We start from the raw sequence: 21,315 nt of genomic DNA on the forward strand, positions 1-21,315 counted from the left end.
TTTCATATTTTAAGCAGGTATGGATTCAGTGCTTTCAACTCTAAACATTCAAGCATCGGGGCACCACTCAGGATCATTGCCCCAGCAACCTCACATTGTACAAGCAATGTCAACCAGTCGACAGATAGCACCAGCCAATCTGCAGCAACACCAATTACAAGGCGGGCGTTCACCGTTTAATCCAGCTCAGATTTCCATTGCTGGCACATGGAATCAAGTGGCTTCAGCGGCGATCCAATCCCCAGTCACCCAGGGTGGTTTGGGAACTTTGGGAAATCCAATATGGAAGAAGGCTCCCATGCCTGGTCAAATGCAGCCTCAACAGCTTCAGGCGAGGCCTCCCCTGGCAACAGTACAGACCCCTGCTCATCCTCCACCACCATACCCCTTTGGAAGTCAACAAACCTCACAGGCTCATCAAACCTTTTCTCAGCCGTGCACCTCGCCGCAGTTTGCTTCACCACCGCCAAAGAGTCACCAGGGAGGACCACCCCGAGTTCCCACACCCCTGCAGCAAGCTCACCTCACTAACAAGTCTCCGGCCTCGTCTCCTTCTACTTTCCAGCAAGGCTCCCCTTCCTCCTCTCCAACAGTCAATCAGCCACAGCAGCACCTTGGGCCGAGAACACCACAGAGCAGTTCCCTCTCCCAGACATTTCAGCCAGCGGTGTGCCAGAGTTCTCCTAATCGAGGTCCCATTGTTCAGCAAGGAAACTTGCCTGCCGGGTTTATGATGCAGGCAAATCAGCTGGCACAGAGCTCCCATTCCACCTTAGGAGGTAAGTATTTGACTTTTTTTAATCTTCAGTGATGTAGATGGAAGCTATAATGTCACCCATTGTTAACTGATAAATTGAGGAAAATTGCTGTCAATTTTATAGACATCTGTTCAATCATTTCTTTTTTTATTTGTTGGTCTTTTGCATCTTTAGTTTAGTTTATTGTCACGTGCACTGAGGTACAGTGAAAAGCTTTTTGTTGCGTGTTAAGCAGCCAGTGGAAAGATTAAACATAATTACAATCTAGCCGTCTACTGTGTACAGATATATGATAAATGAAATAACATTTAGTGCAAGGTAAAGTCCGATTAAAGCTAGTCTTGAGTGTCTTCAATGAGGCAGATAGTAGCTCAGGACTGCTCTCTATTTGTTGGTAGGATGGTTAATTTGCCTGATAACAGCCCTGTTGTGATTCCCACATTAAAACAATGGCTTTGTGGTGTAGCAAAGGAACAGCTCTGTCGGCCCATCATGTCTGGGCCACCCATCAAACGCTTATTTATACTATCCTTTTATTAAATTGGCCGTTCCCATTGGCTGTCCACAAGATTCTACCACTCTCGTACACACCACAAACCATTTATGGGCATTCCTACCAACCCACACATCTTTGACACATGGGAGGAAACCAGAGCACTTGAAGGAAATCCACACAATGACAAAACGTGCAAACTCTACACAAGCAGCACCAGAGCTGCTGGTAGTTGGTGGTAGTTGAGGCAGGTACTATCGCAACATTTAAGAAGCATTTAGACAAGTGTATGTATGGATAGATTTAGAGGAATATATGGGCAAAATGCAGTCAGGTGTGAGTAGTGTAGATGGGGCATGTTGGTCAGCGTGGACAAGTTGGGTCGAAGAGCCTTTTTATCCACCTGTATGACTCTGGCTCTAGATTGGGATTAAACATGGGTTGTTGGAATTGGACCAGAAGCTCTACAAGCTGGCTGTATTCTCGGGTGTAAAATGTTTCGGGATGTTTCAGGGTTGTAAAATGCCTTCTATATGTCAGAGTTTGTCGCTTCCAGCAATATATCTGGAGGTGGAATTAAATTTAGCAAATACAGTGAAATTATGTATCCATTTCTCCTTTGTTTCAGGCATGCCGAAGCGTCTTCCACCAACCTTTCCTCCTGGTCAGCCTAATCATAACTTCACGCAATCACAGATAAACCAAGCAGTTGCATCTGCCACGTCAATGAACAGTGGTATTCTGCAGGTGCCGCCGAATCAGAATGCACCGCATCCAGGTTGGCTATGTCGGGATAAAAAATGGTTGGGTTAATGTTAGGGTCTGGTTCAAGGGAGAAATTTGGGGCCTCATAGTTGTGGTTAACTGACTGGTAGCCCTATAATCATACTTAATTTTTGAGTGTATTTAATCTTTATGAACAGGTTTTTTGCTATTCTGAATATTATCTAGAGGAAGAGGATTTCCTCATTTAAATGAGAAAATAGAATTCCTCTCAGCAGAGGGTCAACAGAGCTTTGGGGCAAATGCCCCCCCCATGTGCCACAAGGGAAATGTGAGAAATTCATACATGCATAATTATTTTCGAAAGTTCACTGTACCTTTGCAATTTTGTTTCTAGGTGGTCCAAATATTGCTGCTTCCCAAAATCCTATGAATGTACAGTCTCATGGGCCAACTAATATGATGCAAGCAAATCTTCTTGGACTTCATGGGAGTATGAATAACCAGCAGTCTCTCAATACTCAAGTGAATATGGGTAACATGCAAGGGCAACAGGGCCTTCAGTCGCAGTTCATTGGGATGCATCAGCAAATTGCATCTTCACAAGGCCAGGTGATGAATGTTCAAACTCAAGGTCTTCATCCGTCAAGCCAGATGATTATTTCTCGTCCTCAGCTCATCCAAAACCAAATGATGATGGCGACGTCCCAAGGTCACAACGTCATTGCACCTGGACAGAGGATGACTCCGCCCAAGCAGTTGCATCCACAGCAGGGTCAGCAAATAATGACTACGCACGGGCAGTTAATAGGTCCCCAAGGCCAAGCAATCTTGCAACAGAGCCAAATGATGGGGCTCCCCGAGCAGATTGTTGTTCGGCAGGTGCAGGGAAACAAACAAGGTTTCACTAATCAGAACCAACAAAACTTAATTGTGGGGCCGGGCCAGATGATGAGGGGACCTGCCACAAACTCACAGGGTAATATAGTTCAATTTTCCACACAGATGATCCAGCAGAATCCTCTGAATGGGAATTCTCAAGGGATTGGCATGCAGGGACAAGGGCTTAGAACTTCAGTGCCTCATATAACTCAGCAGCATGGTGATCATACGACATCAACCAGCGACATGAATGTAACACAGATGCTGCCTGATCTTCAAATGCAGCAAAATGCAGTTGCCTCTCATTTGCAAACAATGCAGCCAGGTCATTCTGCTGGTTCCCATTTTGCAGCCCACGGTATGACCTTCAGCTCTCCTTACAGCACCACGGCAAGTGGGAGTCAGGTGTCGTTGGTCACTGCCTCTGGTTTTCCGAACAATAAAGATGTCACTCTGACTAGTCCATTGCTCGTCAACTTGCTGCAGAGTGATATTACGTCGGCGCAGTTTGCTATGACCAACAAACAGAACAACCAGGCTGTCAACAAACCCAAGAAGAAGAAGCCATCGCGTTCGCAGAAGAAAAAGAACAGTGGATCTCAACAGCCGGAAGAACAAGCACAACATGTGTAAGTTTACCAAGGGTTCTCCATGGAAGCATGGAATTTTGAAAGCTTTGGCTATGATAAGTTTTTCTGGTAATACAGCACCTTTCTTGGTTGTGTTTGAAATGCTGCCCTTGTTGCAGTTTTGTCTTGGTTGTGGTGATCTAAATTAATCTATTTTTTGATAATTATTTTATTTTTCTTGTCAGTTTTTTCCACTTGCTTACCCACCCTCTGAAAATACTGATCTATTTGCAAGGCTGTGGCTCAACAGGATACCAAAGTTCTTGGGTCATTCCTCATGCAAGAGCCAAGAAGGTTTGTATCAAAAAAACGACTCTGCAGTGGGATGGGCATCACAACCACACCCAGTTCTGTGTTTGCCCAATCTCTGCATTTCAACAAGATTGCTGGGTGCCAATCAAGAGCAAAGGTGCTGCCTAATGTCTCCAGTTATTCTTGCTGTGGAGGCAACTTGCAACTTGTTTCATTTGATTTTAGCTTGTCTATCTTGTAACTGAGGAGAGATCAGATCTTGAACCGTCTCTATACGATCCAGTCACTCACTGGTATAACTTGGTCATCTCAGCAAATTAAATCATAATGTGACACATTCTTCATTTCCCTCGACCTTGGCCCAAGGAGTCACGGATTTAATCATTTGGTTCTGGGACATAAATGAGAAACGTTCCTGTCAAAGCAAGATTGAAGTTGAGCTTGATTGTCTCCTTTGCATTCTTTATCTACCCAGCAGTGGACTAAATAAAAGTTTTTCGATAGTGTTTTTCAGAATCAACCTTCATTATTTGGTACAAAAATGTATTACTTTGAGTTTAGTTGTCACATGTACCGAGCTACAGTGGAAAATCTTTTGTTTCGTGGCAACCAGTCACTGGAAAGACTATACATCATTGCAATCGAGCCATCCACAATGTACAGATACATGATAAAGGGAATAACGTGAATAACGTTTGGTGCAGGATAAAGTCCAGTAAAGACCAAGTAAAATAGTCCGAGAACCTCCAATGAGGTAGATAGTAGCTCAGGACTGCTCCCTTGTTGTTGGTAGGATGGTTCAGTTGCCTGATAACAGCTGAGAAGAAACTGCCCCTGAATCTGGAGGTGTGCATTTTTCACACTTCTAAACCACTAGCCCCACGGGAAGGGAGACAAGAGTGGGCTGTTGTGCGAATCACCATTGATTTTGCCGGTGGGCTTGTCATGGCAGTGTGAGGTGTAAATGTCGTCCATGGAAGAGAGGTTGGTTTACATAATGGTCTGGGCTGCGTCCACAATTCTCTGCAATTTCATGCGGTCTTGGTTGGAATTGTTCCCAAACCATGCTGTGATGCATCCCGATAAAATGCTTTCTACGGTGTGTCTCTGTAGTTGTTGGGGAATTCTATTTTCTATCTTTATCTTGCTGGAATACAATGCTGTCAAACTACAGATTTATTTTAGCGTAGAACTATGTTTTACCGTAGGTTGGTGATTCTTTTCACTTTGTACGTCAGCAGTTTCTCAGTGGACAACGCATGGAGGCAGATTTGTCAGAAGCAATAGCAATAATTTAAAAGGATAGACATCGCCACTTCCTCTTCCAACAGCTTTTATTACAGTGGGCTGGAATATCTGCCTTCAGAATTTAACTAGTATATTGTGGGGGTGGGGAACAAATTTATAATTTCCTTCTCTGGCAAGTATAGTGTATTTTGTAGCTGCCAGAATGTCTCCAAAATCTCTCCCTGCCAATAAAGCAAACTAAAGTGCAGTTATTGTAATAGTTGAAAATACAATGGCCAATTTGCACAGCTAGGTTTCAAACCTGGCGAGAAATGATCAAATTTGTTCTCGTGGTGTTGTTTTGAATAATCCACGCTAGGAGACCAATAATTCCACTTCACAAAATGTCTACCAAAGAGGATGTACAGCTGAATTGGAAGATCCCACACTCAGTTCTAGCTTAGAATGGCAATGAAGTGGTATTTTATTTTCTCAATTCTTTGAAGTTAATTTAGGATCTTTTCTAATTTGAGTGAGAATGTAATTGCCCAGGTTGTTTTTGCATTGTTTGGATCAGTTACCAGCAGTGGGTTATTTGATTTATTATAAAACCAAAAAGGTATTTGCACACTAGTTGAGATTATTCTAATTGGAATGATTCATGTACAGTCCACCACCGATTTTCCTGGCACCCTTGTTTCCAGAACCTTGCTGGATTATCCATTTTGCAGGACCAACTGAGGTCACGTGATAATAACTCAAAAATACACCTGTGCCCCACTAATTATACCCCTCTCATGTCTCTAAAGAACATTTGGACTGTTAAAAACATAAATAAAGCAAACATTAAATGTAAATTAAATTTATAAATCAAAACTTGCCTTTCTTAATGAGTTGGCCGAGGAGAGTTGGAAACAGTTCCTTTGGACCTTGCAGCGTACTTGCCCATTATAGTCGTGTGATTTCTGCCATGATTAGGGCCAAACTCTTGACTACCAAAGAGTTGTGCTGTCAGCTGATTCAAGAGGTCCTATTAAACTTTAAAACACATCTCAAGGTGGGGAGGCGGTGGGGTGTGAAAAACCGTTCATCTTGGCAGTGGAGTAAACTCAATCACCAAAAGTATTGTTAGCTTCTTAACATGTGATGTTTTATTTTTTCTTAGATGTCGGCCCTTGCTTGTGCGTGTCCCACTCTGCCATTATACACACACACACACACACACACACACACACACACACACACACACACACACACACACACACACACACACACACACACACACACACACACACACACACACACACACACACACACATATATATAATATAATATCTATATATATCTATCTATCTATCGTTGCTTCAAGTTTTGTGCAAGGCTTATGTGCTTGAAAAACAGCGCGTAAATCAAAAGTGCCTAAATTAAATATACGCAGTCAATTTAAGCACATTATTACAAAAATACCAGCACATAAATTGTACTTTGGTATTAAAGGAACCAGTGCATTATGTCAAAAATGCATAAATCAAACATGCGTGAAATGCGAGGTGCCTGTATTAATATTAGTACAATATAATTTTACAATTGCAAGTGTTTCAAGATTATGATTGTGTCCTTTATGTACATTTACGGTTTGTTCGTGGCGTTTGGTCATCCACTAATTAAATTTAACATTCAAAAAACAAAATTAATTTAGCAGGTAGTTAATTGTCATACTTTTCGAATCATGATCAACCTTTCGTCTTTTGAAAGTAGATTTGAGTAAAAATGAAATACAACAGAGAAGTATTATTGATGTTCCACATCTAGAAATCTGATCCTTGAGTTTGCATCACTAATTCTTTCCTACAATTATTATGATGTTAATTAATTTTCTTCCTTTATACAAGGAATCTTTTTCTTCCCCCCCCCCCCCCCCCCCCCCCCCCCCCCACTCTGCGGCATAAATGTTTTATTTTTGTGGTTGGTGGGATTTGCTTGTACTATAATTTTTATTCTCTCGTTCTTCCTTGTTTGCATTATCCTGCTCAAGTTGACAGTATAAATTGTATTTTGTGGCTCATGTTCCATTACAGTAAATTGGTTTCATTGGCAGTTTTATGAGCCCTGGGATCAGAAGTAAAATAATGTAGCATGCCATGGCCCCCAACATTGCAGATTAAATCGATTTAATTTAGTATAATGGATCGTAAACCACAAGTTGCAGGCTTTCTGATGTTGCAGTTCTCTGGAGTAATGAATGAGGTGAGGTACCATTATGTGTATGTACCACGGTTAAAACAATATTAATTGTTGTAGGGTTTCTGATACCCGTCAAATGCAGCCTGGGCTGGATGATGGCGATCCACAGCAAATGACAGGAGAGCAGGGTGTAGGAATGGACCCAGCAGCCAACAAATTATCTGAATTTGCAAATCGATCTGCCGGTAAGTAATTTGTATAAGAGAAGTCTTGGTACTTCCGTGTAAACAAAAAAAACAAAAACAAAAAAAAAATTGTATGTAAAATTCTTCATATGTAAAGTTCTTCAAATCTGAAATGAAAACATTCATTGAATCTGTTGACCACTGAAGGAAAATGTTTCATTGTTTTGGATAACACCGTTTCAAACTACATTTAAATGCTCGCAGCAGAGAAAAAAACATTTCCACATAGGAAAATAGTTCAAGATCAAGTTCAAGAGAGTTTATTGTCATGTGTCCCAGGTAGGACAATGAAATTCTTGCTTTGCTTTAGCACACCAGAACATAGTAGGCACGAATACTGAACAGATCAGTGTGTCCATATATCATTGTATAAATATATACACACATGAATAAATAACCTGATAAAGTACAAATAAACAGATAATGGGCTATTAATGTTCAGTGTTTTGTCCGAGCCAAATTTAATAGCCTGATGGCTGTGGGGAAGTAGCTATTCCTGAACCTGGTCGTTGCAGTGGCTCGGATGGTGTGGGTCCTTGATGATGCTGCCAGCCTTTTTGAGGCAGAGACTGTGATAAATCCCCTCGATGGAAGGGAGGTCAGAGCCGATGATGGACTGGGCAGTGTTTATTACTTTTTGTAGTCTTTTCTGCTCTTAAGTTTCCAAACCAAGCCATGATGCAATCAGTCAGCATGCTCTCTACTGTGCACATGTAGAATTTAGAGAGAATCCTCCTTGACATACCGACTCTCCGTAATCTTCACAGGAAGTAGAGGTGCTGATGTGCTTTCTTTATGATTGCATCAGTGTTCTCGGACCAGGAAAGATCTTCAAAGATATACACGCCCAGGAATTTGAAGCTCTTGACCCTTTCCACCATTGACCCGTTGATATAAACGTGACTGTGGGTGCCCATAAGTCCACAATCAGTTCCTTGGTTTTGCTGGTGTTGAGGGCCAGGTTATTGTGCGGGCACCATTTGGTCAGTCGGTCGCTCACTTCTGTACTCTGACTCGTCCCCATCAGTGATACGTCCCACAGCAGTGGTATCGTCAGCGAACTTGATGATGGAGTTTGCACTATGACCGGCTACGCAGTCATGAGAATTGAGTGAGTACAGCAGCGAGCTAAGCACGCAGCCTTGAGGTGCTCCCGTGCTGATTGTTATCGAGGCTGGCACATTTCCACCAATACGAACTGACTGTGGTCTGTGAATGAGGAAGTCGAGGATCCAATTGCAGAGGGATGCGCAGAGACCAGTTCTGCGAGTTTGGTAACCAGCTTGGAGGGGATGATTGTATTAAATGCCGAGCTGTAATCAATGAATAACAGCCTGACATATGAGTTTTTGTTGTCCAAGTGGTCCAGAGCGGAGTGGAGAGCCAGCGAGATCGCATTCACCGTTGATCTGTTGTGGCGGTAAGCGAACTCCAGAGGGTCCAGGTTTTTGTCGAGGTAGGAGTTGATTTGCGCCATGATCAACCTCTCAAAGCACTTCATCGCCACAGACGTTAGTGCCACTGGTCGATAGTCATTGAGGCACGTCACCTTGCTCTTCTTGGGGACCGGTACAATTGACGCCCTTTTAAAGCAGGTGGGAACCTCAGACCTCGGAAGTGAGACGTTGAAAATGCCCGTAAAAACTCCAGAAAGTTGGTCCACACAGGTTTTTAGAACACGACCGGGTATACCATCAGGTCCAGGTGCTTTTCGAGGGTTCACCCCTCTGAAGGATTTTCTACGTCGGCGTCTGTGACTGTGACTGAAATACCATCACAGCGAATGGGGGCTCGAGAAGGCACATCAGTGTTCTCCCTATCAAAGCGTGCGTAAAACGCATTGAGCTCGTCGGAGTGATGTTTCGCCGACATTCGAGCTGCCTCCTGATCTCGCCTTGTTGGGGTGATTGCATTCAAGCCCTGCCACAGCTGCCGAACATCAGTCTCATCCTCCAGAAAGTCCCTTTTGGCCTTTTTGATGGCCTTACCAAGGTCGTATCTGAACTACTTGTAGACCACTATCATCAGGCATAAATGCCCGGTGTCTGGTCTTCAGAAGAGTGCGGATTTCATAGTTCTTTCAAGGCTTCTGATTGGGAAACACTTGGAAGGTTTTTGTTGGGATGCAGTCCTCCACACATTTCTTTATGAAGTCTGTAACGACTGTGGCGTATTCATTCAGGTCCGTTGCCGAGTCCCTGAACATTACCCAGACTACAGACTCCAAACAGTCCTGTAGTTGTTCCTCTGCCCCCCCCCCCCCCCCCCCGACCAGCTCTGTGCAGTCCTCGCATCGGGACTGGGGGGCGGGGGGGGGTGCGCTCTTCAATTGCTGCCTGTGGGCAGGAAGAAGCAGCACCGCGGTATGGTCGGATTTACTGAAGTGAGGGCGAGGGATAGAGCGATAGGCATCCTTGATGGTGGTGTAGCAGTGATCGAGGGTGTTTGGTCCTCTGGTGCAGCAGGTGACATGTTGGTGGAAGTTTGGGAGCGATTTCTTCAGGTTGGTTTTATTAAAGTCCCCAGCTATAATGGTAAACGCCTCGGGGTAAGACGTCTGGTGCTTGTTGACCACGGCGTGTCGCTCCTCCAGTGCCAGACGGACGACTGCCTGGGGTGGGATGTAGACCGCGGTCAGGATGATGGAGGTGAATTCCCTTGGGAGGTAGAAGGGACGGTACTTCACCGCCAGATGTTCAAGGTGTGGAGAGCAGGAGTTGGACAGGACATCTGAGCACCATGCAGAGTTGACCATGAGGCAGACACCCCCTCCTCCCTTTCCCAGATGCCACTGTACGGTCCGTACAGTGGATGGACAACCCTTCAGGCTGGACCGCTTAGTCTGGGGAGCTGGGGGTGAGCCATGTCTCCGTGAAATATTCTAACTTTTGAGATTTTAAGTTTGATTAATTGACAACTAAACTTCCTAAATAATTTTATTTTGGGATAATGTCACCCTTAGCTTTATCTTCTGTTTTATTCAATTAAGTGGCATAAATACCTATTACAGTTATAATCTATTAGTGATTTTTTTTCTCTGCTGCCTAACTCCAACATTCCCAAAAAAGTGTGTAGAAAGGAACTGCAGATGCTTGTTTATACCGAAGATGGACACAAAGTGCTGGAGTAACTCAGCGGGTCAGGCAGCACCTCTGGAGAAAAAGCATGGGTGTTTCGGGTCGGGTCTGAAGAAGGATTTTGACCCGAAACGTCACCCATCCTTTTTCTCCAGAGATGCTGCCTGATCCACTGATTACTCCAGCACTTTGTGTCTATTCCCCAAAAAAGGCAGGTTTCAAGAAATAGTGGGTCAATTGATTTTGGTGTTTTCTCAGGATCTTCCTTGTTTAGAAATTGTAATGATTTGGCAGGTTGCTCATTATCAATTTTCTGTTTTGTGTGTTCTACACAGGATTCCACCTGCAGGCAGTTGACCAGAGAGCACTACAACAGACGTCCATTCAACCCATCCAGCACTCCCAACAACAGCAGCAGCAGCAGCAGCAACAACAACCCCAGCAGCAACAGCAAATGATGATGATGTTGATGATGAAGCAGCAACAGCAACAACAGCAGCAGCAGCAGCAGCAGCAACAACAACAGGACTTGGCAAAACCAATTAGAATTCCAATGACCCCCAATACAAAACCATCAAAACCAACCTTGACTCCAGATGTGTCAAGAATGCCAATGAACACAGTTGGTAATAAAGCAGTCATGGTCAGCATGCCTGGCCAGAGTGGAGTGCCACCATCACCAGATAAATCAAGGATGCCATTATTGGTTGGCCATCAAGCTGGCAACACTCTAAGGAAGATGACTTTCCAAGAAAGTATACAAAACATCCCATCATCAGTCCCCGAGGAAGGCAATCCAACTGCTCATCATCCTGATGGAATGGGAACTGACCTTTTGCTTCCCACTGGAGTCCAACTTAATCCAGGGCCACAGCCTGTTCCCCTACCAACTCAAGTGCTCATCTCCGGGACTAAGCCAGGACATTCGCAGATCCCAACACAAGGTGTAAGTCCACAACAGCAGGGACCTCTTCCTTTGCAAGGTGCTCACAGCCTTCATTTTCCGAATAATACTACCACTACGACGCAAACCTCAAGACCGAAAACACCGAACCGAGCAAGTCCCAGACCCTACTTCCCCCATACACCCACCAGTAGACCGCCCAGCACAGAACCTTCTGAGATCAGTTTATCGCCCGAAAGGCTGAATGCTTCTATCGCAGGTCTCTTTCCTCCTCAAATCAACATTCTCTTGCCTCCGAGGCAGCCCCCCCTAAATAGAGGGTTTGATCAGCAGGGTCTAAATCCAACAACACTGAAAGCAATTGGACAGGCCCCAACCAGCATTCCTCCTCATGCCACCAACCCTTCTGTTTCCACAGCATCGCAAGCAAATAAACTGGATTCGGTCATAGTCAGTTCGGCTAAACAGGTTACTGCAAAACGTTCGACTCCCAGTACGAGCAGGAGAGCTAGCACTGGGGCCAGTAGGAAAACTGGTCAAAGTTCAGGCAGACAAAGTGGGAAAGCCCTGAAGTCAACCTTGACCCTTCAACAGAGCCCAGCCCTTATCCCAAACATGGATGTACAAAAGAACGTTCTGATGAATGCTGCACAAATTCTGTCAAATCCAATTCCCGGAAGTTTGAGTGATCCCACCAATACAGCTCCAACTGCTCCAAATCCACAAATGTCTGCCAGAATTCCGGCTAACAACCCTGAAGAAAGCGGTGGCAACAATGCGTTGAAACAGTTCTCTGGTAACAAGGAGCAGGTGACTTTTGAGTACAATCCTCAAAGCATAAACAAGTTGGAAAAGAAAAAAGGGCCTGAGATTCAAGCAAAAAGGGGAACAAAGCCGCTAGAATCCAGTAAACCTGGTGGATGTGGCGATGATAAGAGCCTTCGATCTTTACGAGAAGTTCCAATTTCATTTAATCAACTTTTGGATACTTCTGGCAGTCCTAGTGCTGCCATTAAGACCGCTAGTTCCAATCAAATGGAACAATCTACGCCTGGAGATAAAGAGAAAGCAGCGGCACCCGATGAACCTGTTGTTAAGGAAATTCCTAGCACATCATCACAACTTGTTTGTGACGCTGGTTTAGCACCGATTCGAACGGAAGCAGGAGAATTAAATACTAATGTGACTCAGAGCGGTCCAACATTGGTGCCTACACCAGTCGTGTCTGCATCCATTTCTATTTCAAATCCAATAACAGTGTTTTTGAATTCCAGTCCTATTAAGTCTACAAGCAATGTAATTGCACCTACACAGACTCAGTCCCAGCCTACAGTTGTTTCATCTGTTGTCCCAATGCCGAGCTTGGGGAGTAAAGTAGTATCTGAAGTACAGCCAGTGGTACCGACCGGTTCACAGCCAGCATTTATTACCGCACCTGTATTTATAAATACATCTGTATTCCAGGTTGTTAAAGAACCTTTGCTACCACAATCAACCACCGTTCCTAAAGTAACTTTACCTTCGACTTCTTCATTGGTATCCCAGTCTGTTACTGTAATCCAGGTATCTCACACTGCTCAGAGTTCATCATGCTCTGCGGTTTCAACTACCCCATCTGTTAATAGCACCATTAACTCTTCTTCTGCATCAACGAGTAGAATGCTGGCTCCAAGGTCATCTGCATCCCCAGTTCAACCACCATCCACCTCTCCGGCTCCTCCAAACATCTCCTCACCATCTCCTCACAGGTCAGCTGCAGACTTCAACCTCAGTGAATCTCTCCAGAATAACGGCACGGTTGACCAAAGCTCTTCAGCTTCATCCCATCCAACAACAGTTGCAACATCGCCTACTTCAGCTAGCCCAGGTAGCTCTAATAATAGTAGGCGAAGTCCAATATCATGCAACAAAGGAAGAGGGAAAGTAGATAAGATCGGTCAATTCCTTATGACCAAAGCGTGTCAGAAGGCATCCCCAGATAAAAAAGATGACCCACCGGCATCTGAATTGGCTTCCCCTGGTGTTGATGATCAGGGGCAAAAAGCAGCACTTCCTGGTAGCCCTGAAGGAGAAGTTGCTCCTACAGAAACTAATCAGACCAATATTCCTTCTCCGGCTTGTCAACCAGATCTAGGCACTTCTGCTAACATCACACTCGGTACAGCTAGCAGCTCTACTTCTTCTGTCTCTGTTTCTTCACCTGCAAGTACATTGAATAGCACCTCTCAAAACAATGTCACATCAGCTGCCAGCCCCCAAAGTCTTGAGCCTGAATCAGTAGTACCTGTTGGTGATAGCAGTCTTGCAGTCTCACAGTCTGAGGGAAGTTGTTCGTCAGCAGAGAAAGTGGGAGCAGATAAAGAACACCTACCAACTACAGGTATCTAATTGGTACTGTGCATGTGTTTGCCGAATTCTGTGTGAATTAAGTAAGCATCAGCACATTGTCTTATTTGTTATCATTTTACATAGCCTGTAGTTTAACCACCATGTTTGCATCTTTGAGTTGTTTCTAAAATTAAGAGTAATCATCGCTCCACCAATGGACCATAATCTGTCACACCATTTAGCTTGGCATTGCATGCCTTGATTTTGAGCCATATTTCAGTTTATTGGACAGTTTGAGAATAGAAAGTAAAATTTGGCAATGTAATGTCAAATTTTAATCCAAATTATTCTCTGTTGCATGAGTCCAACTTTCTAAAATGTGTTTTGGTTACATTTTTGATTAGTTATTTAATCACAAAATCTCGATCATTGTATGATTTCTGTCAGTCATTGTCCTTCACCTTCATATTAAAAATATTTTTTTGTTGCAAAAGTATTGCTAATTTCAAGAATGTTAATCTCCAGGAGACACCAGAAATGTAGAACAAGTGCAGAACAGAATCTTCGCCCCACAATGTCTGTGCCGGACATGATGCCAAATTAAAAGACAGACACAAAAAACTGGAGTAACTCAGCGGGACAGGCAGTATCTCTGGATAGAAGGAATGGATGACGTTTTGGGTCGAGACCTTTCTTCAGACCATTGAGACCCGAAACCTCACCCAATCCTTCTCTCCAGAGAGGCGTCCAGTCCCACTGAGTTGCTCCAGCTTTTTGTGTCTATCGTCGGTTTAAACCAGCATCTGCAGTTCTTTCTTACACATGTTGCAAAGTTAAATTAATTTCTGCCTATACATGATCCATATCCCTGCATTCCAATGTGCCTACCATTTCACCCAGTTAATCCTTGAAAAAGAATTTGAATGAACACAGTGTCTTTTGCAACCATGGAGCTTTCTAATTCCAGCCAATTAAGTATTTTTTAAAAGTGCATTTGCCGTTGCACTGCATGAAAATGTGTCAGCTATTCTGTGCACTACAAACATCTGAAGTCACTCAAGATTCAAATGTTTTACAGTAAATATGGGCTCTAACATGCATCTCAAACAGAAGCTTAATCTTTTTTTCAAAACATTTACCTGAGAGAATTGCTAGTGACCCTTGATGTAAACTTCTAAAAGATTGAACCCCTCTTTTTCTCTGAAGGGATCACAATGCTGGAATAACTCAGTGGGTCAGTACACATCTCTAGGGAAGATGTATAGGCGATGTTTCGGGTCGAGACCCTTCTTCGCACTCCAGTTTAAAGAAGGGTTCTGACCCAAAGCGTCACTCATCCTTTTTCTCCAGAGGTGCTGCCTAACCTGCTGAGTTACTCCAGCACTTTGTGTCTGTCTTTTGTTTTAGATGTTTAGTCAGTCCTTTGTTATAATAAGGACTCTTTCTGTGTTTGGCAAAATCCATGAACAGCCTTCCTTGTTCAATTACTCAAATATATGGTCCACCACCAAGTTCCATCTGCTGAATGATTCCAGGCTTGTGTGCATACATTTTCAATAACAAGAGCACTAGGATGATGAGATGGATGAACTCCAGTTGCATCCTCTGCTGCTTCAGAATGCAATTATGCAATTCCTACAGTTCTCTGGTGCTGAAGCCAATACTACCACAAAGGATTTCAACCATTATAAATAAGTGTCCAAAGACTAATTTCATCTTAATTAGGCACCAATGGCATTTAAAAGACAATTTAAATTATGTAATAATAAGACAGTAATGCCAGTGCCAATTCCATTGGAATTGTAGGACTTAAAACGTTTAACTTATGGAAGGGTATGACTTGGATGAATACAACCTTTGGGGGAAATGAAGGTTTGTCAATGTAAAATTGCCTGTGAATGCAGTTTAGAAGTTGTTTTCTACATTGAATTACTGGAGTATGGAAGGTTTTGTAGCGGAAAATAACTTTTGCGACCTCTTGGAGGAATATCTAGTCAAATGTTGAGAATGTGGGTAGTGATTTTCGATTGCTTTAACATGTATTGGAGCATATATAATGATCAACTAGTTGCTTTCTCTGTTGTATGCCAGTGATATTTAGGATAAGCAAATAAGGCTTTTTACAGGACTTGTATTTAGATGGGGGGAGGGGGGGTGTTCATGGATGGAACAGTTTGGTTCCATCTGGTGCTAGTTTCATAGTACTAGTTTATGGTATATTATCATCACTGCTCTGATTTACTAAGTGATGATAATACAATAAGAATTGTGTGCAATGTACAGCATAGAAGTTGGCAAAAAAAGAGAGCAGCTGTAGGAAGTGAGCGGGTCAGGCAGCATTTGTGGATGGAATTGAACAGTCGATGTTTTGAGTCAAGACCCTTTACCCAGATCTAGCTGAAGGGTCTCAACCTGAAGCATCGCCTCTTGTACCTCCATAGAAATAGACCATTTTGCCCAGTGGTTCATGGAATCTGAGCTGTACAAGCCATTTCCCATCAAGCCACATCTGCTCCCATGACGATAACCTGCTCTTCATGATGTACCTCACCAGCTTCACCTCAATACACATCTACCATGTATCTCAGTTATTTATTATGATAATGAACTTCATTCACATTCCAGCCACTCTGGGCAAGGAAATTTTACCTGAATTCTTCAATTAATTAGTTTTCTATCTTAGGAGTTTTACTTCTCCCCTTCTGGTTGACTATTTTAATTCTTTGCATGCCTTCATCTTTATCAGATCTATTCTTCCCTTTGGAACAGAAATTTGAATGTTTATTTGGTTTGAATTGTTGCAGCTTTCTGTCTAGTTTTACCACTTGGTCCAGTTCACTGTTCATTGGTTCTAGGAGCAGAATTGGGCCTTTTGGCCCGTCGAGTCCACTCAAAACACAAATCAAAGGAAGATTGCAACAGTGTAGGTAATCTACTGGCACAAGTATCAATTTTGACACATTCCTTTCAACATTTATATTATTCCCGTATTTCAAGTGCATATTCTCTCCTTTCCCCATCCCCAACTATTTTTCAGGCAAGGAGGCAAAAATTGTACAAACGCACAATAATTTGGTTGCTGAATCTGAAATAAATCACTGTAACATTCTTGTATATGGGTGTAGAACAAGTGGCAATGATGGTTGTGCCTGCAATATTGACTACTGGTAATTTTGAATGTCAGATTTATTTGAGATGGCTAAGCAGTGGTAGATGCGTGACAGAACCTATACTTCATTGCAGAGAAGTCACAAAGTGCTGGAGTAGCTCAGCTGGTCAGGCAGGAAGCCTGGAGAACATGAATAGGTGATGTTTCTGGTCGGGACTCTTCAGTCTGACCCGTAACGTCTCCTATCCATGTTCTCCAGAGATGCTGCCTGATCTCCTGAGCTACTCCAGCACTTGTGTCTTTTGTAAACCAGCACCTGCATTTCTTTGTTTCAATGCTTCATAGTGAGTTTATTTCGGAGTACTATTTCTTGAACTCTTAATTTTGGATTTTGGATTTTTTTTTTTCTTCTAATTTTACTTTCCTTGGAACTTTATTTGGCTTTCAAACATACAAGTTTCCTGGCTAAAGATGTATGATGTAGCTTCATGCAGTTGGAAGGAGACCATCCTCCTGTCTGCTCCCCATACATAATTATTTTTCAAGGATGCCACCAATTTCCTTTTGAAAGTTGTTAAATGTGCTTTCACCGCTTTCAGACAATTTGCTCCAGATCATAATATCATGCTGCAAAAATCTTCATCTCCTGGTTCGTTTGACAATTGATTAACACAGTTACTCTAATCTCTGTGTCTTCTGTCAGTAGAAACAATTTTTCCCCCTTTCTATTCTTATCTGAAGCCCTCACTTCAAACATTAAATCTCTCGTTATCTTCTCTGGTTTCTAAATGAATTGTTAAGTAAACTTTTCCCAGTTCAGTCAAGGTCCAGCTGTAAATTGCCCTCAGGATGGGCAGAGATTGCGTATTTTATTCTCCTTCTTTAATTAGCGAAATTGGGAATTCATAAATGGAACTTTTTGAGTTGAAATGCTGTTGTTTTAATAGTGATAATTAATCACCAATATGCTGCATTTGTTTACTTTGTAAAGTTAACAATACTCTGCTCATTGGCATTTACTAATGGCAGCAAATGTAAATGTTATGCATGCAAACATTTCCATTGGGATTTTAATTACAAAAATATTTGATTCCCATTTGATTTACTCATGGTGACATTGTTTCCATATCTTTCAAAATATTGGCATCCCATCTCCTGTTTTTCTGTACTTTTGCTAGTTGTGCAAAGAAAAGAGTCTTTGGAACATTCGGACACAGGACTGCCAGCCACAGGTAAGTAATTGAGGTTTTAATTATCTTTGTACACTGTATTGTGCACATTCCTTATAATTTACAAATCTTTCAATTAAAAATACTTGAAACAATCCACTGGGATATGAATTTCAAATTGAGTTGGAAGCTTGTCACTAATCATGTTTCCTTGTAACAATACTAATGCACGTCATGATGTGGCTTATATTACCATTATACTGAAGTCTAGATTTGGCTGAATGTTTGTTAGTTTTTAACCATCATTTTTTGAGCTGAAAGGATGATGGGGAATTTATTTAGCTCGAGGGTGGTGAATCTGTGGAATTCATCGCCAAGGATGGCTGTGGAGCATCCAAATATTGGCTATTTTTAAAGCAGGGGTTGATGGGTTCTGGATTAGTAAGGGCATCTAAGTTTACACGAAGAAGGCCGGAGAAGGGCTGAGAGGGAAAAATAGTTTGCCATGATAAAATGGCGGAGTAGACTCGATGGGCCTAATGGCTTGTGGTCTAAATGTGTCCGTGTCCCAGAAATGAAGGGTATTTAATTAAGCATTGTGCATAACTACTTTGACAATTCCTGGCATTTGGAAAATGCACATTTTAATTTTGTTCATCCTTTCACTTTTTCCTCTTTATTCTTTCTCCACTCATCCCGATTCCAAACGGCCTGGTGGACTGTACGGGTACCACTGCCAGTTAAAATTGACTAATAGGTCATTTAGCGTAAGGTGATGTAATGATCAAGTCCCTCAGCTAGCAGTGGGAATTCTGAGACATCAGCAAGTGGTGTGACTTTGACATCAACTATTGCCTCTCAGGAAATTAAGTACTCGTACACACATTTTTAAAAATCTTGAAATTAAACTACTGTAAACGTGAAACTACTGGATCGTCATAAAAACCCACATAATTTGTGGGCGACAGGGTGGTGCAGCGGTAGAGTTGCTGCCTTACAGCACCAGAGACCCGGGTGCCATGCTAACTATGGGCACTGTTTGTACAGAGTTTGTACATTCTCTCCATGACCTGCATGGGTTTTCTCTGTGTAGGGAAGTGCTAGTGTATGGGGATCACTGGTCGGTGTGTACTGGTTGGGCCGAAGGGCCAGTTTCTGCGCTGTAAACTAAACAAATTTGATATCTTCCTAGTCTGGTTCCAGGTTCACTAATGTGATTGACCTTTACTGCTCAGTTCGGGGGCAATGAAGAATTAGTATTAAATGCCAGCAATATACACATTCTATGAACACGTCACAGTCAGCAGGAGAATGGAGGATGGGTAGGATTGGGACAAAACTTGAGTTTGTGTAATACCAAGGAACCAACGAGGGGAAATTACTTAATTACCTCTTTCTCCCGTTAATGGTTCATGATGTGTTACTGATTGAGGCCTTGCAGTTTGTAAATTGACTATGTTTGGCAACCTTAACAATAACTGCATTCCAAAAGTTCTCCCAGGTGTGAGAATTTAGTTTAGAGATAGACACAAGCCCATCGGCCCACTGAGTCTGCACCAACCAGCAATCACCGGTATGTGCGCTAGTTCTATCCTACATACCAGAGACAATTTACAGAAATCAGTTACTCTACAAAGCTGCATGTGCTTGGAATGTGGGAGGAAACCGGAGCATCTGGAGAAAATCCACGTGGTCACTGGGGGAGCATACAAACTCGTACAGACAGCACCCACAGTCAGGATCGAACCTGTGTCTCTAGTGCCGTAAGGGAGAAACTCCATCGCTGTGCCACTGTGCTGCGTGACTAAATGTGCAAAACTAAAATGTGTCTATTGATAAGCAAAACGCAAAGTATAGAGGAAATCAGTGGGTCAGGCAGCATCGGGGAGAAGAGACAGGCGACATTCAAGGTTGGAATCCTTCAGATGAAGGGTCCCAAGCCAACACGTTGCTAGTCCAGTCCTTCCCCAGATGCTGGCAAACCCACTGAGTTTCTCAAGCAATTAGTATTCTGCCCAAGATTCCAGCATCTGCAATTTCTTGTATCTCTATTTTGCATGTTACCTCACTAGCTCGCATGCTTCGGTGATTTAAAGATGGAGTAGTCTTCATATAATCTTCCCTGAATGTGTGCCAAGCTATTTATTATTCAGCAATGTTTCATTTTGTTTTCAGCACCCCAAGTTGTTCCAGAGCAAATATCTCCCAGTTCAGTGCAACACGGGACCATGGTAAAAAATGGTAAGATGGTCACATTCAAAATATGAATGTCCCTGAAAATGAATAACACTCTTAATCCTCAGTGGTACAGTCTTTCATAGCCATTCACTTTATTGTAATGATGCATTGGCATCTAGACTTTTAGACTTTAGAGATACAGTGCAGAAACGGGCCATTTGGCCCACTGAGTCCGTGTTAATCAGCGATCCCTGGGGACAATTTACAATTTGACCAAAGCCAATTAACCTACAAACCTGCACGTTTTTGGAATGTGGGAAGAAACCGGAACACCTGGAAAAAAACAATGTGGTCACAGGGAGAGCGTACAAACTCCGTACAGACAGCACCCGTAGTCAGGATCAAACCTGGTTGTAAGGCAGCAATTTTACCGTTTAAGGCATGGAGGGTTTTGTATTTAATCCCTGTTCTATATTGAGCAAGCTGGTTACAGCTAAAGCAATGGTGGGGTTGTGAAATTATTATGGAAGCAAACAATCACTTGGCATTCTCACTGGTCGGTTCAAAGAAACAAACTGACTGGTGGACTGGTAACACTGAGATGACATTTAAACTTGGCTCGGAACTTTTTTGCCTCATCAATGATACGTGGCCAGCAATTATCTTTTTGAGAGTTGGGTCCGTCTCAAAGGCCTTTAGAGCATACTTCTTGTGGAATTTGTCGGGTTTCTCTCTTCTCTTTCAGTCTCCCCATTTTATCTCTCTATTAAAAGTGGAATTCTTGTTAACAGCAGTAAAAAGGATTGTTAAAATGAGCATTTGCCAGATAAAATGTTTTTTACAGCAATTTGTTTTTGTGTGTGCAGGAGAAGACTTGAATGTTGCGAGTGAAGCGGGTCAGAGGTAGGCATATATACTTTCATGAATGTATCGTAAAGGGGCTGTCCCAATGGGCGACCTAATTGGAGGGTTTAGAGGAGTTTGAAAAAAATGTCATGTTGAAGACCTCCTTCGACTATGTAGAAGACTAGCTACGACTAACTTCAGGAAAATTGGAATAGTGAAGAGTGCAGACGGCCCCCTTCGATCTCCTTCGACCTCCCTTTGACCTCCCTTCGACTGTCATGAAGACTATCTACGATTACCTTTGAATACCC

General features: G+C 42.8%; 1 protein-coding gene across 3 annotated transcripts in view; it reads left to right on the forward strand.

Annotated features, from left to right (window-relative positions):
• ncoa6 (nuclear receptor coactivator 6) overlaps positions 1-21,315 on the forward strand; it is a 47,901-nt gene that overhangs the window by 21,850 nt on the left and 4,736 nt on the right. Inside the window, exons 6-13 of one of the 3 annotated variants that reach the window (XM_055652193.1) lie at positions 15-779; positions 1,880-2,029; positions 2,372-3,485; positions 7,266-7,393; positions 10,806-13,754; positions 17,990-18,043; positions 20,156-20,221; positions 21,025-21,061. In XM_055652193.1, coding sequence (XP_055508168.1) covers positions 15-779; positions 1,880-2,029; positions 2,372-3,485; positions 7,266-7,393; positions 10,806-13,754; positions 17,990-18,043; positions 20,156-20,221; positions 21,025-21,061 — 5,263 coding nt within the window. The remainder of the gene's footprint in view (positions 1-14; positions 780-1,879; positions 2,030-2,371; positions 3,486-7,265; positions 7,394-10,805; positions 13,755-17,989; positions 18,044-20,155; positions 20,222-21,024; positions 21,062-21,315) is intronic. The other 2 variants (XM_055652195.1, XM_055652194.1) reach the window with 2 other exon arrangements.

Source organism: Leucoraja erinacea, chromosome 21 (genome assembly GCF_028641065.1).
Source record: "Leucoraja erinacea ecotype New England chromosome 21, Leri_hhj_1, whole genome shotgun sequence".
Taxonomy (NCBI): Eukaryota; Metazoa; Chordata; class Chondrichthyes; order Rajiformes; family Rajidae; genus Leucoraja; species Leucoraja erinaceus.